Raw genomic sequence first — 16,652 nt, 5'->3', positions numbered from 1 at the left:
CTTGGAAGCGCAGCCCACAGGCTGGCACGGCACGGCCCGATTACTAAACGTGTCTCGGCGGGCCATGCCGGGCCAGGCACGTTTAGGCCGTTCCGTGCCGGGCCGGGCCGGCCCGTTTGCCCAGATCTGAGTGGGCCTGCCAATTTTACGCCTCGCTTCAGCGTGGCCTCTTCTCTTTGACGCCGCATGAGGTCTCGCACCGAGTTTCTAAAAAAAAAAAAAAGAGAGAGATCTCGCACCGAGCTACTAACTCCCGTCCCGGCGCCGATTCTGGGGTCTCTGCCGCTCTCGATCTCTCCGGCCTCGCCGGAAGCCGTCGCCCCCTGCACACCCCGCCCGCCCGGCGCCACCCCGCCCACCGACCTCCTGCCAGCCGGCGCCCGCCGCCCACCGCTCGCCGGGTGACCCGCGATGAGCAAGCCAGGCGGCAGCGCTGGCGGCGCCATGGCGGGCCCGACGGCGGCGGCCGCGGCCGCCGCGGCGCAGAAGCAACGAGCGCTCCTCCAGAAGGCCGACGCCGACGTCGGCAGCCTCGTCGACAACTTCTCCGCCCTCATCAACATCGCCCGCGTACGCCCCTGTTCCTTCTTGGCACTCTCCTTCTGCCTAACCAGCCCTAACCCTGCGCTTTTTCCTCGTCTCAGGTCAACGACCCTCCCGTGCGCAACTCGCAGGAGGCATTCCAGATGGACATGCGCGCCTCCCGCATGGTAAGTTCGCCTCACTGCCCACCATTTGCTCAGAGATTTGTTTCTCCCCACTGTTCGAAATTGTCGTGACCAAAATTGGAGACGAGTTGTGCCTTAAATCAACAGCACCACGCTACTACAAGCTATAAATTGACAGAACTCGCAGTGAGGTTGATGATTATGAGATCAAACTAGGCTATGAAACTGGCAGTGAAGATCGAAACAGTAACGCCCAATTGAGTGGTGGTATTAGCCTAAGCTGTCCCTGAATTAAATCCCATAGCGCTGTAGCACAAAAGCCCACAAGGAGATATCAGTTACTCCCTCCATTTTTGTATACAAGACCACAAGGAGTATCATGTAATCATGTAGACTTAGCAACCAGCATGGCAATGAATGTGATGTGACTAGGGTGAAAATGTGTATGCTAAATACAGTAATGCTATGATCAAAATAGGGATCAGTTTGGTAAAGCCTATTTAGGATCTATAAGTCTAGATGTGCAGGGTAAGGTTTCAGGAATATAAATATAAGCTCTGAAGCACTCCAGCCCCTGGTAGATTGATTTCATGGTCATGTACTTTAAACTCAGTCTCCCAAGATGCAGATGATGAGTGGATATAAGAAGCTTCGGCGCCATAATTGGTGCTGCAATTGTAACAAGTTGATACTAGAAGCAAGGACTACCTTAGCTTCGGCACCATAATTACTGCTGCAATTGTAACAAGTTGATACAAGAAGCGAGGACTACCTTAGCTTTGGCGCCCTAATTAGTGCTGCAATTGTAACAAGTTGATACAGAAACTATAGTAGCAGCTGATACGATATACTCCTATGTTATACTGCAACCTACTGTGTTTTGAGCTAATTCTAGAATACCATCAAATCTAGTATTCGTTTTTCTTGATTCGTCTTGTTTGGTTATCAAATGCTGTTTTATGTTTTCCAGGTGCATTCAGCGGACTCTCTGTTGAAACTAGTGTCGGAACTTAAGAGGACAGCTATCTTTTCTGGGCTTGCTTCTTTGAGTGAGAATGTTGATAGGAGGATTGAAGTGCTCAGTCAACAGGCAGAGGAGACAGAGAGAATGCTGGAGAGGATTGGGCAGGAAGCAGCAGCAAGCCTTAAGGAGTTGGAGGCACATTACTACTCGTCCGTTGTGCGGACTCCGCTCTATGATTGAGGTGAACATATCCTGTCTTAGATTGTGTGTGTGTGTGTGTGTGTGTTTTTAGCTCTGCATCAGCTTGCTTTCTGGTATGACTCACGCTGTCATGTTGCATTTACCTTCAGCGTTAACTTATGGAAGGAGCAGTTATATATGTTTGGTACAATAGCTTTACGAGGGTACCAGTTGTACCTGTAATAAGTAATAACGTATGCAATGCATAGTCCAAGGAAATACCACCGAGTAGAACAAGGACTTCAGGACTCGACATGGTCAGACTTTTCAGTAGAAGGAACCATAACCAAGCAACCAAGATTATTAGTATTAAAACATGGCTGTCGTTGCTTGATAGTAGTCCACAAGCAATAATCAAATTTATTTACGCCCATGTGCCCTGCATATCTTATATTCTGCTGGGATGCATTCTGCTTCTCCTGAATATCATGATCAACAAATATCTCGTAAGGGCATTTTCCCCACCTGTTTCCCTTAAAAAGTAATTAAGTACTCTACGGTTGTATATCAGTTGACGATTTATTGTTTGCAATTTGGAGGCAAATAACTTAGATAATGAATAGTTCATGAACCATGCATTTTTCTGGGGACTTATAGAAGTTCATGTTTTTGTATAATTTCCCATTGACGAGTTTGCGGCTATCAGCTTAGTTGAAGAACTTGGTTGATGGCGCATAGCAAGTGCCTTGATGGATTTAAAACATACTCCCTCTGTACCTAAATAATTGTAGTTGGGAAGAGGGCGTATATTTCTAGGAAAATTTGAAACAAAACTTGGCTGCTGAAATCATGGGAACTGTAGCAGCCCGACAACCTAACTCTTTGACTTGCTCCTTTGGGCTGATTTTGATTCATGAGTAATGGCTACAAACATTATATCACAACAAGTGTCTCAACCATTAGCTTTTCATGGTTTCAGGATTTCTCTGGCTTCCAGCTGGTAGCAGAGTGGTGCTGAAGGAGCTGCCCAAGGACATGGCTGTTGTAACTTGTGAAAAAATCACCTTAAATTATCTAGTTATTTCCAACAATGTTGTATTAGGCATTCAGATAGCGTTGTAGTTCCTCCCTCTTGTCCTAATTTCTAGTTCTACTCGGTTCTTCTTTTTCCGACCTCGCGTGCTACTCCATTTTCTGCGAGTACCATCTGTAGCCCAAACCTGTCAGTTTAGGCCCCCCGAAAGATTGTCCAAACCTGTCAGTCTAGGCCCCCAAAAGATTATGCTGTTTCCCTTTTTAGTTTAGTTCATATTCGTATCTTGTTACATCTCCATACTTCATGGTTCTTGAATGAATTTCTTCTGTAGGAAATCGCCTGTTTCTCTCGTATGCATTTTTTTTTTCAAGTACAAAACGGATACACTCTCATTCATTCTTAGAGCTTGCTCTTTGGGCCCTTGGGGGACCCTGATGACATTTTATGCTAATCAAAGCCCTTTTGGGTACCGTACGATTGCCAAAAGACAAGAATCATACTCCAATTTGAGCCGTTCCGCCTCCCGTGCCCCGTCAAATGTCAATTCCAGGCCAGCTCTGTATGTAGTACTTGGGCCTCGATGTGGGCCAGGGAGAAGTGGTACGTGTCGCGTGTGTACCACACCGGTAGTACCTGTATTATATTTTTCATTTTGCTTGGGCCTCTTTTTACCCCTGATACACCTCTACTGCTTTTGCTTTCTTTCCATGTGCATTGGCCACTGGCCTATTGACCTATAGCTAGTAGCAGTACGAGCAAGGCATTGGTTGCTGCATGCTGTGGTCTGAGCTGGGCGAGTCTTGGTCGTGAAGAAGAGGCAAAATTTCGTGTTTTAACCTTTTGGACAAAGAAAATACAGTTTTGACTTTTGTTTGAAAATAATTTCAAATCTAATCTCTTTATGTGACGTCAACGTCCCTGGCGTCTGGGTTGCACTGGAGACGTCAAGGACCATGGCGTCTGGTATGGGCCTACATGACCGGCTGACCTGTTGAGTTTCTGACGTGGCATGGTACCAGACACCAAGGACCCTGACGTTTGGTAGCAGGCCACATTTTTTTTTTAATAATGTGTGCCACATCATCCACACGCCAGGGCCCTCGGCGTTTGGTACCAGACGCCAGGGTCTCTAGCGTTTGATATCATGCCACGTCAAAAACTTAGCGGGTCAGCCGGTCATGTCACCCCGTACGAGACGTCAGGGACCTTGGCGTCTAGCATGCAAACCAGATACCAGGGATGTTGGCGTCAGGAAAAGAGGTTAGATTGGGATTTTTTCTAAAAACGAGGTCAATTCTGCTTTTTTTTTTTTTTTGCTCCATAGGTCAAAACAGAAAAATTGTCCTGAAGAAGACATCCTGACTGGACCGGAGCTCGTGCCACAAGTCCATGGGGTCAGCAGGAGCCGTAGGGAGTGTGGCGTAGCAGCAGCAGTAGCTGGCTGGCCGCATCATCGCTCTCTTTTTGCCAGTGTACCTGTTGGATCCCTGTATATATTACTGCTGTACTTGGGTGATGTAAAAAAGGATGAATGCAGCATCAGCTCGTGAATAGAGTGACACAACAGTCAAATGCTCGTTACAGGAGGCACGGAGAAAGAAACAGGGAGCTGGGACATAGTAGTACTCAAACTGCCAAAACGTCCTACAATTAGAAACAGAGGCCATATTATCGAAGTATGATCATCGTGGCTGTAACCAAGGAGCAACAGCAATTCAGCAAACACATTGTCAGTGCTGAGTTTCCGGAAATGACGGCAAAAAAAGGCGTACATATGGAAGTGACCGCGGAACGGGTGGACGGTATTTATTAGACCAGAGAGAGATAGAGTGGCGTTGCAGATACCGGACTCCACGAAGCCCGTTTTACCATTTTTTTAGTATATACTTGAAAGTTTTAAAAAATATCAGATTTTTTTATACAAATACATATGCATGGTAGGTAGCATGTAAAAAAATTCATCACATAATTTGACCATTTGCATGCTACATAAAAAAGATAAATATTTAACCCAAATACAAGAAAGATAAAACCCATTTAAACCTGTGTATTTATCTTTTTTGTACACATTACATGAAGGCATATATTACAAATACACATTTATGTACATACTTTTTTCAGATCTTTTCAGTGCGTGAAAATAGTATTTCGGCTGTAAACAAAATACCGAGCTACGTGGAGCTCGGTCTCTGCAGTGCTTTTTCGCAGAGCGAGCGCACTTTGCCGACAGCGCGGTGGAGCGTTCGGCCAGCTAGCCAGCTCCGGCTCTGCCTGCCTGCCTGCCTGCCTGCCTGGCTGGAGTCGTCACGTGGATGCGACGCGCGATCATCCGCTGTTCCCCGGTCAGACACGCATGCTGCCTTGCCGCCGTGCTACTAGCAACGTTCGTGACCGACGCCGGCGAATTGCTGGTTTTGTTTATTGCCACGGGCAAATTGCTGATTGGTTTATTTGTTCCCACGTTGTTTGATCCGGCGGCGTGACGGCTTTGCCCGAAGTAGCATACGAGACGAGAGCGACGGGGGGAAGGGAACTGAGTTGCCATGTAGGCAAGCCGACGTGGCCGTGCCGTGCTCCTACGGGTCCGACTTGCAAAGCCCGTGGCCGCGAGAAGCAAAGCTAGGGCGACCCGATCAGCAGTCAGCGCCTTGACCTTCACCACGCACGCACAGTGCCACGCAGAGTACGACACGGCGTGGACCGGAATCGAGTACGAGTAGCAGCGCGGCGATGCGGGTGGGCCCGGCTTGAACTGAGCCTGCGCCGACCCGGCCGCCACCGTGACGTCAGATCAGCACATGTATGTCAACTCTTCTTAGTGTGTCAATCATGGATGACAGCGTCAATAGGATGATGATGAAGCTTTGGGAAGCAATTGCTGGTAGTAGTAGCCCCGGATCCCTGGGTTGGCGAACTTTTTGCCCTCTTTTATAATGGATGATGCACTTTGGTTTCTTTTAGTTTGGGTTGGGAAGGTGAGGGGCAAGATTGTATATATGGCCCGAACAGACTTGACACATTCCCATGCGCTCTCGCGTCGCCAAAGCTTGGCCGCATCACATCCCCTCCTCTCCCTAACCGTCGGAGGAGGGCACCGCCACACGAAGCCCCGTTCGTCGTTGTTGACGACGAGGCTGCTCGTTCCTCTCGTGGGGTTGGCTGGTGGCGTGGAACTACTCTCCCGCGAGGCTACTCGTCCCTCTCGCGAGCTTTCGTTGATGTTGACGATGCGAGGTGGTGGCCTGACGATGTAGTTGAGGCACGTGAATAGTACTCTGGTCAAGAGGAGCGACGCCAATCTGGCGGTTGCGCGCTCCTGATCTAGCGGTAGCAACGCTCGGAGGGATGCTTATGCAGCCTCCGCGGTCACATCGAATGTAGCAACTCGGATCCTAGGAAAGTTATGTTGATAAAACATGAATAACTTTTTTGGTGGTGCTGCTTAAGCACCCGATATCGAGCTCCGGGATGAAAGTCTAGGTCTGATCTTAGTTAGTTATACATGACAATGACGATGTCTTTTATGTCGTTATCTTGTTGAAACCATTACTTGAATATGCTCACACCGGTTCTTTGAGGTGAAAACCAAGGTTATGGCCTTGGATGGTCGGATCGTGACGGTGGTTCTTGAGCGTCGTTCCCTTTCTGAAGGCGTCTTTCTTGAAGAACCTTGTACTCCGTGTAATGTCATGAGATGGTTGGGTGGATATGATCATTGATGCAGTTTGCCGATCACACGAATCTGATCGCTTTGTTTTTTTCGTTGTTTATGCATAACTTTGGTCTTGTATGAATTTAATATTTTTTCGGCATATTTGTCTGTGTGTTTGTGTGTGTGTCTCGGTGTTGTGTGTGTGTATGTGTGTTGATGTTGTGGATGTGCATACTAGATACGCGTAGGCCAGGTGTGTGCTCATCATGTTTATATCCTTGATGCTTTATTTTAGCAAATAAAATTCATCCTTTGCCAAGAAAAAGGATTTTGGCAAGGCTTTGTAGAACAGACATGCATGTCTGGAAGGTCCATACAACAGAGTTTACAAGCATTGAATAGTGTATGCCCTGTCGGGAACGTTGCATGGGAAACAAAAAATTTCCTACGCACACAAAGACCTATCATGGTGATGTCCATCTATGAGCGGAGATTAGATCTATGTACCCTTGTAGATCGCACGGCGGGAAGCGTTAAGAAACGCGGTTGATGTAGTGGAACGTCTTCACGCCCCTCGAACCGTCCCACGAACCGTCCCACGATCCGTTCTGATCTAGCGCCGAACGGACGGCACCTCTGCGTTCAGCACACGTACAGCTCGACGATGATCTCGGCCTTCTTGATCCAGCAAGATGGACAGAGAAGTAGATGAGTTCTCCGGCAGCGTGACGGCGCTCCGATGGTGGTTATGATCTACTCTTGCACGGCTCCGGCCGAGTTCCGCAGAAATCCGATCTAGAGGTAAAACTATGTGGAATAGGCTAGAGTTGCACGTGACAAAGTTGTGTCTCAAAAAGCCATAAACAAGGTTACCAGAATCGCAATTCTGAATCGGATCGGAGCTCCGTTGGTAGGATCGTGAATCGTAGAATCATAACTACTAGGATCGTAGAAACTTAGATTCTATAAGCAAAATCGTAGAATCGGAGGGCCTAGTTTGGTAAAGTCATAAGATTCTAAGACTTGAGTCACGATTCTGATAACTTTGGCCCTAAACCACCACTATATATAGGAGGAGGGGAGGGGCAAGCCATGGGGCTCAAGGCCCACAAGGGTGCGCCGCCCAAGGGGGAGAAGTTGGACTCCAACCCCAATTCGGTTTGGTGGGGAAGGAGTCCACTCCTTCCTTCCCACCTCCCTCCCCTTTTTTTCTTTCCTTTGGTATTTTTTGTTTGTGGCGCCATAGCCTTGTTGGGCTAACTCCACCAGCCCATTAAGGACTTGGTGCGCCACCCTAGGGCCTTGGAATCACTCCCAGATGGATGGGCCCCTCCCGGCAAACACCCCAGAACCCATTCGTCACTCCCGGTACACTGCCGTAATGCCCGAAACTTTCCGGTGACCAAATGAAACCATGCTATATATCAATCTTCGTTTCTGGACCATTTAGGAAACCCTCGTGACGTCCGTGATCTCAGCCGGGACTCCGAACAACATTCGGTAACCACACATATAACTCAACTATACTAAAACATCATCGAACCTTAAGTGTGCAGACCCTACGGGTTCGAGAACTATGTAGACATGACCCGAGACACTCCTCGGTCAATATCCAATAGCGGGACCTAGATGCCCATATTGGATCCTACATATTCTCCGAAGATCTTATCGGTTGAACCTCAGTGCCAAGGATTCATATAATCCAGTATGTCATTCCCTTTGTCCTTCGGTATGTTACTTGCCCGAGATTCGATCGTCGGTATCCGCATACCTATTTCAATCTCGTTACCGACAAGTCTCTTTACTCATTCCGTAATACAAGACCCCGTGACTTACACTTAGTCACATTGCTTGCAAGGCTTGTTTGTGATGTTGTATTACCGAGTGGGTCCCGAGATACCTCTCCGTCACACGGAGTGACAAATCCCAGCCTTGATCCATACTAACTCAATGGACACCTTCGAAAATACTTGTAGAGCACCTTTATAGTCACCCAATTACGTTGCGACGTTTGATACACACAAGGCATTCCTCCGGTGACAGTGAGTTATATGATCTCATGATCATAGGAATAAATACTTGACACGCAGAAAACAATAACAACAAAATAACACGATCACATGCTACATTTATAATTTGGGTCTTGTCCATCACATGATTCTCCTAATGATGTGATCCCGTTATCAAGTGACAACACTTGCCTATGGCCACGAAACCTTGACCATCTTTGATCAACGAACTAGTCAACTAGAGGCTCGCTAGGGACAGTGTGTTCTCTATGTATCCACACATGTATTTGAGTTTTCAATCAATACAATTCTAGCATGGATAATAAACGATTATTATGAGCAAGGAAATATAATAATAACTAATTTATTATTGCCTCTAGGGCATATTTCCAACAGTCTCCCACTTGCACTAGAGTCAATAATCTAGTTCACATCACCATGTGATTTCAACGAATCCAGCACCCATACAGTTCTGGGGTTTGATCACGTCTTGCTCATGAGAGAGGTTTTAGTCAACGGTTCTGAATCTTTCAGATCCGTGTGTGCTTTACAAAACTTTATGTCATCTTATAGACGTTGCTATTACGTGCTATTCGAAAATACTCCAAATATCTACTCTACTATATGAATCCGTTTTACTACTCAGAGTTATCCGGATTAGTGTCAAAGCTTGCATCAACGTAACCCTTTATGATGAACTCTTTAACCACCTCCATAATCGAGAAAAAAAATCCGTAGTCCATTAGTTACTAAGGATAACTTTGACTGTTGTTTAGTGATTCAATCCTGGATCACTCCTTGTACCCCTTGACAGACTCATGGCAAGGCAGACATCGGGTGCGGTACACAACATGACATACTTTAGAGTCTATGGCTAAGGCATAGAAGACGACCTTCGTCCATTATCTTTATTCTGCCGTGGTCGGGCTTTGAGTCTTACTCAAATTCACACCTTACAACGCAACCAAGAACTCCTTCTTTGCTGATCTATTTTGAACTCTTTCAAAAAACTTGTCAAGGCATGCATTTCATTGAAAGTTCTATTTAGCGTTTTGATCTATCTCTATAGATATTGATGCTCAATGTTTCAAGTAGCTCTATCCAGGTCTTCCTTTGAATAACTCCTTTCAAACAACCTTTTATGCTTCACAGAAATTCTACATTACTTCAGATCAACAATATGTCAACCATATATATACTTATCAGAAATTCTATAGTGCTCCCACTCACTTCTTTGGAAATACAAGTTTCTCATAAACCTTGTATAAACCAAAAAAGCTTTGATCATCTCATCAAAGCGTATATTCCAACTCCGAGATGCTTGCACCAGTCCATAGAAGGATCGCTGGAGCTTGCATACTTGTTAGCATCATTAGGATCGACAAAAACCTTCTGGTTGTATCACATACAACCTTTCCTCAAGGAAACTGTCGAGGAAACAATGTTTTGACATCCTATGTGCAATATTTCATAAATAATGCAGCAACTGCTAACATAATTCCAACAGACTTTTAGCATCGCTATGACTGAGAAAGTCTCATCATAGGCAACTCTTTGATCTTGTCGGAAACATCTTTGCGATAAGTCGAGCTTTTCTTAATGATGACTTTTTACCATCATCGTGTGTCTTTCTGTTAAAGATCCATCTTTACTTAATAGTCCTACGACCATCAAGTAGTTCTTCTAAAGTCTACACTTTGTTTTTCATACATGGATCCTCTCTCGGTTTTCATGGCCTCCAGCCATTTGTCGGAATCCGGGCCCACCATCGCTTCTCCATAGCTCGTAGGTTCATTGTTGTTCAACAACATGACCTCCAAGACAGGGTTACCGTACCACTCTGTAGTAGTACGCGACCTTGTCGACCTACGAGGCCTGTAGTAACTTGATCCGAAGCTCAATGATCACCATCATCAATTTCCACTTCAATTGGTGTAGGCGCCACACGAACATCTTCCTGTGCCCTGCTACACACTGGTTGAAGTGACGGTTCACTAACCTCATCAAGTTCCACCACCCTCCCACTCAATTCTTTCGAAAGAAACCTTTCCTCGAGAAAGGACCCGGTTCTAAAAACAAACACTTTGCTTCTGGATCTGAGATAGGAGATGTATCCAACTGTTTTGGATATCCTATGAAGATGCATTTATCCGCTTTGGGTTCGAGCTTATCAGATTGAAACTTTTTCACATAAGCGTCGCAGCCTCAAATTTCAAGAAACGACAGCTTAGGTTTCTCCAAACCATAATCTATACTGTGTCATCTCAACGGAAATACGCGGTGCCCTATGTAAAGTGAATGCGGTTGTCTCTAATGCATAACCCATAAACGATAGTGACAATTCGATAAGAGACATCATAGTATGCACCATATCAAATAGGGCGCGGCTATGACGTTTAGACACACCATCACACTATGGTGTTCTACGTGGCATGAATTGTGAAACAATTTCCACATTGTCTTAACTGTGTACCAAAACTCGCAACTCAGATATTCATCTCTATGATCATATCGTAGACAGTTTATCATCTTGTCACGACGATCTTCACTCTAAAATAGCTTTAAACTTTTCAACATTTCAGACTTGTGATTCATCAAGTAAATACTCCCGTATCTACTCAAATCGTCAGTGAAGTAAGAACATAACGATATCCACTGCGTGCCTCAGCACTCATTGTACTACACACATCAAAAATGTATTGCTTCCAACAAGTTACTTTCTTGTTCCATGTGGTATGCTTTTGCATGTCTCAAGTGAATCCAAACGATCCATCCGCATGGAGTTTCTTCATGTGTTTATACCGACAGGTATGGTTTGCATGTCTCAAACGTTTCAAAAATGAGTCAGTACAAAGATCCATCAGCATGGAGCTTCCTCATGCATTTTACACCAACATGACTCAAGTGGCAGTGCCACAAGTAAGTGGTACTATCATTATTACTTTGTATCTTTTGGCACCAATATTATGAACATGTGTAACACTACGATCGAGATTCAGTAAACCATTGAGGGTAATTATTCAAGCAAATAGAATAACTGTTATTCTCTTTAAATGAATAATCGTATTGCAATAAACACGATCCAATCATGTTCATGATCAACGAAACACCAAATAACAATTATTTAGGTTTAACACCAATCCCGATGGTAGAGGGAGCGCGCGATGTTTGATCACATCAACCTTGGAAACACTTCCAACACATATCGCACCTTGCCTTTAGCTAGTCTCCGTTTATTTGTAGCTTTTATTTCGAGTTATTAATCACTTAGCAACCGAACCGGTATCTAATACCCTCGTGCTACTAGGAGTACTAGTAAAGCACACGTCACATATCATGTATATCAAATATAGTTTTATCGACTTTGCCAGCCTTCTTATCTACCAAGTATCTAGGATAGCCGCCTCAGTGACCGTTCCCCTCACAACAGAAGCACTTAGTCTCGGGTTTGGGTTCAATCTTGAGTTTCTTCATTAGAGCAGCAACCGGTTTGCCGTTTCATGAAGCATCCCTTCTAGCCCCTGCCCTTCTTGAAACTAGTGGTTTTACTAACCATCAACAATTGATGCTCCTTCTTGATCTCTACTTTCGCAGTGTCAAACATTGTGAATCGCTCAGGGATCATCATATCTATCCTTGATATGTTATAGTTCATCACGAAGCTCTAGCAGCTTTGGTGGCAATGATTTTGGAGAACCATCACTATCTCATGTGGAAGATTAACTCCCACTTGATTCAAGCGATTGTTGTACTCAGACAATCTGAGCACATGCTCAACGATTGAGCTTTTCTCCTTTACCTTGTAGACAAAGAATCTTGTCGGAGGTCTGATACCTCTCAACAAGGGCACGAGCATGAAATCTCAATTTCATCTCTTAGAACATCTCTTATGTTCCGCGACGTTTCAAAACGTCTTCGACGCCTTGCTTCTACAGACGTCCGTAGAATGTGTATGTCATCAAAAATGTGTGTGTGAGATGTTCGTAACATCCACAGATGACGCTCGAGGTGCAGCACACCGAGTGGTGCATTAAGGACATAAGCCTTCTGCACAACAATGAGGACAATCCTCAGTTTTACGGATCAGTCCGCAAAGTTGCTACTATCATCTTTCAACTAAATTTTCTCTAGAAACATACAAAAACAGTAGATCTATAGCACAAGCTACATCATAATTCGCAAAGACCTTTTGACTATGTTCATGATAATTAGTTCAATTAATCATATTACTTAAGAACTCCCACTCAAAAATACATCTCTCTAGTCATTTGAGTGGTACATGATCCAAATTCACTAACTCAAGTCCGATCATGACGTGAGTTGAGAATAGTTTCAGTAGTAAGCATCTGTATGCTAATCATATCAACTATACGATTCATGCTCGACCTTTCGGTCTCATGTGTTCTGAGACCATGTCTGCACATGCTAGGCTCGTCAAGCTTAACCCGAGTGTTCCGTGTGTGCAACTGTTTTGCATCCGTTGTATGTGAACGTTGAGTCTATCACACCCGATCATCACGTGGTGTCTTAAACCGACGAACTGTCGCAACGGTCCACAGTCGGGGAGAACACAATTTTGTCTTGAAATTTTAGAGAAAGATTACCTTATAATGCTACTGTCGTTCTAAGCAAAATAAGGTGCATAAAAGGATTAACATCACATGCAATTCATAAGTGACATGATATGGCCATCATCTTGTGCTTCTTGATCTCCATCACCAAAGCACCGACATGGTCTTCTTGTCACCGGCGCCACACCATGATCTCCATCATCATGATCTCCATCAACGTGTCGCCATCGAGGTTGTCGTATTATCTATGATATTACTACTAAAGCTACGACCTAGCAATATAGTAAACGCATATGCAAACACAAACGTTAGTTTAAAGACAACCCTATGGCTACTGCCAGTTGCCGTAGCATCGACATGCAACTCGATATTAATTATTACAGTATGATCATCTCATACATCCAATATATCACATCACGTCCTTGGCCATATCACATCACAAGCATACCCTGTAAAAACAAGTTAGACGTCCTCTAATTTGTTGTTGCATGTTTTACGTGGCTGCTATGGGTATCTAGTATGATCGCATCTTACTTACGCAAAATCACAACAGAGATGTGCAAATTGCTATTTAACCTCTCTCCAAGGACCGCCTCGGTCAAATCAAATTCAACTAAAGTTGAAGAAACAGGCACCCGCCAGTCATCTTTATGCAACGATGTTTCATGCCAATCGATGAAACCAGTCTCTCATAAGCGTACGAGTTATGTCGGTCCAGGCCGCTTCAATCCAACAATACCGTTGAATCGAGAAAAGACTAAGGAGGGAAGCAAATCGAACATCACTGCCCACAAAAAAAAACTTTTGTGTTCTACTCGAGATTACATCTACGCATGAACCTAGCTCATGATGCCACTGTTGGGGAACGTTGCATGGGAAACAAAAAATTTCCTACGCACACGAAGACCTATCATGATGATGTTCATCTACGAGTGGAAGATCGAATCCACATACCCTTGTAGATCGCTCTCAGAGCCCGAGACCGACGCCCAAAAGATTCCCCTTCTATTCCGTTTTCGTCCTGTGTATATTTTCTTTTGTGGCATCATCTGCATTGCATCGGCATCTCCGTGCCGCCAGTTTTCAAAGTTGCATCCGTTTTTAGTTGTCGGTTCTCGTCGTTGTCCGTTCTGAGCCCGACCGCACTCGCACGCGCCCGCGACACCGTCGAAACCCTGTTTTTAAAGTGTGCGTAAAACTTTCTCTGGTCGGGTTGAGATTTGACGTGCGGTCGTAATTAGTTATCGCTAGACCGCCTGTCGAATTTCGTCGCGATCAGAGACCGTCTGGTACCCGAATGGTCGCCCGTAGCGGCACCGTATTCGGTCTACCGTCGGACGTCTTTCGGTGTGTTATAAATCGTTGCCGCGCCGCCCGTTTTCCCTCTCGTCTCCGGATACATTCTCTACACGGCCACATACCGTTCCCGCGTTCGGAATCGTCCGAATCCGACCCCGCGGTTGGATCCAGAACGCGATTCCGGGTAACCTAGCCCCCCCGTTTGTCTATATATAGACCCGTCCTTAAATTTAGGCAGCCAACCCCCCTCTGCCTCGAAAACCGTGCCTAACCCTAACCCTATCCGCCACCCCAGCGCTCTCTCTCTCCCACCAGCCGCCGGGCCCGCCCGAGCCCCGGTCAGGCCCGCCCGAAACCCGTCTGTGCCCGTGCTCCATGCGCCGCCTCCCGTGCTCCCGTGCCTCTCACGTCGAGCAGCGCCTCCCTTGGCAGCCGCCTCCTCTCGCCGGAGCACCACCGGCCCATTCCCAGCCCCTCGTCGGCCGCACCCCGTTGCCAGTGCCCCGCCGCCACACCTCGCTGGAGCCCCAGCCGCCGCCGGATCCTTTAGCCTCCCTGCCCAGCTTGCAATCCCCGAGGTCGCCGGAGCCTCGTGCGGCGCCATGCTCTGCCCCGGCCGAGTCTCGTCACCGTGATGGGTTGCAGCCGTCGGATCTCGCTGGGATCTGGTCGCCCCGGCTAGCCCCCGCACCACCGCCAGAGTCCTGCCGTCGAGGACACTGCCGCCGTCCCTGGCGTGCACGGGAACGAGCAGCGTCTCGGGAGATCGAGGACGCCACCAACCGCCTCGGCTGGGCCCCGAGCCGGCCCGGTCCAAGGCGCTCCCACAGCCGGCCCACTCGGCCTCCTCCCCCAACCGACGGCCCAAGAGGCCCCCAAGGTGAGCTTTTCGTCGCCCGTAGCGAGATCTAGTTATTTTGCGCCCCTGTTCGGCCCAATAGTTTATTAGGTATTTTCGGAATTGTATTTAAATTCCAGAAATATAACGATATTAAAATGCGCGTATCTTTTAATCCGTAAGTCGGAACGAGGCGTATCTTATATGGTTTTGGCGTAGAATTTTGTGTAGAATACGATTATCCAACTTGCATAATTATTTGAGGTAGTTTGAAGTGCCTAATGCATCGTTTTGCGTGCTGTTTTAATAGGATCCGATCCGTAATTATTTCTCGTGCGTGTCCGGATTACCCGTATACCGTAAATTAAATGTCCATGTTTTAGGGACCATTTTTCCATGTATTTTAGAGCGGTCATTTGTATTTTTGCGTGTAGGAAATTGCCTCTAGTTTATTTTACCGTATATAGGTTATTTTTCCCCCATTTATGTGTGACTTTATTTTGTTGCGCAACCCCACATATTTTATATGTTTCCGGGGTAGAAAAATCCATGATATTTTTCTGTGCAATTAGTTTTAGCTTTTGAGTAAGTTAGTTCACGCGATATTTTTGCCGTGATGCCCTTTTGTGTATTTCGTAGGATTTATTCCGTACATCGTTTGACGGAGTTGTCAACTAGGGAGTTATTCTTTGATGTTTTGTCTAGCCCTCGGTGTTTTTGGTTGCAATAGAAATGCATGTTTAGGTGTGTTTTGATTGCTCTCAAGTTGCTAGAAATAGTGCTGTTTTAGAGGAGCTGAAATATTTCTAAGTGTGGAATCTGTTATATTTTGTTGCTGTCTTGTCTTGCTTGCATCTTGTGATATGTAGCTCTTTTGAGGTTGGTCCAATGGAGTTAGTTGTAGCCCTTGTGTTTCTCTAGCATGCTATGAAGTTTCATGCCATTTGGAGTCCTGTAGCTATAGGTTTTGCTGCTGTCAATATAGATTCAGATCGAAAACTGCACTTTCATGAGGTGTAATTTTCACTAAGTCTGAAATAGTGTGTGAGATGCCATTTTGTGACTTCTTTCTCTAGTGATCCTTGCTGCCATGCTAGTTGTTGTTAGTTGTTTGTAGTAGTGCTTCTTGCCCTCTTTCGTGTCATGCCTTGCTTGAGTTTATCGGAGTTGTGTAGCCCGTAGTTGTGGGGCGTAGAAAATGCTATGTGGCTGATGTTGGCAGATTGTAGTGATATCTTGTTTTGCTCGTAGTTTTTGAACCATAGCTCCGATTTGATCGTGACCTGCATGAAACTTGCTTAGAATCTCATGTAGTTTCTTTTTCTCTTGCTGTTTGTATGTTTAGAAGAGCTCGTGACCGCCGTTGCACATATATTGCATTCATGCCATCATATCTTGCGGTGCTTGTAACTGTTGATCCGTAGCTCCTTTGGAG

At 45.8% G+C, this 16,652-nt stretch overlaps 1 protein-coding gene across 1 annotated transcript; it reads left to right on the top strand.

Annotated features, from left to right (window-relative positions):
- The first annotated feature begins 224 nt into the window (after positions 1-224).
- Positions 225-3,183, top strand: LOC123442548 (mediator of RNA polymerase II transcription subunit 22a-like). The gene is made up of 4 exons (XM_045118622.1): positions 225-570; positions 645-710; positions 1,639-1,873; positions 2,792-3,183. Exons 1-3 carry the CDS (start codon positions 412-414, stop codon positions 1,870-1,872), a joined length of 459 nt encoding a protein of 152 aa, XP_044974557.1. The 5' UTR covers positions 225-411; the 3' UTR covers position 1,873; positions 2,792-3,183.
- The last annotated feature ends 13,469 nt before the right edge of the window (positions 3,184-16,652 follow it).

Source organism: Hordeum vulgare, chromosome 3H, assembly GCF_904849725.1.
Source record: "Hordeum vulgare subsp. vulgare chromosome 3H, MorexV3_pseudomolecules_assembly, whole genome shotgun sequence".
Lineage (NCBI taxonomy): Eukaryota > Viridiplantae > Streptophyta > Magnoliopsida > Poales > Poaceae > Hordeum > Hordeum vulgare.
Note: the sequence above shows the minus strand (reverse complement) of the source record. Positions and strands in the feature narration are given on the sequence as shown.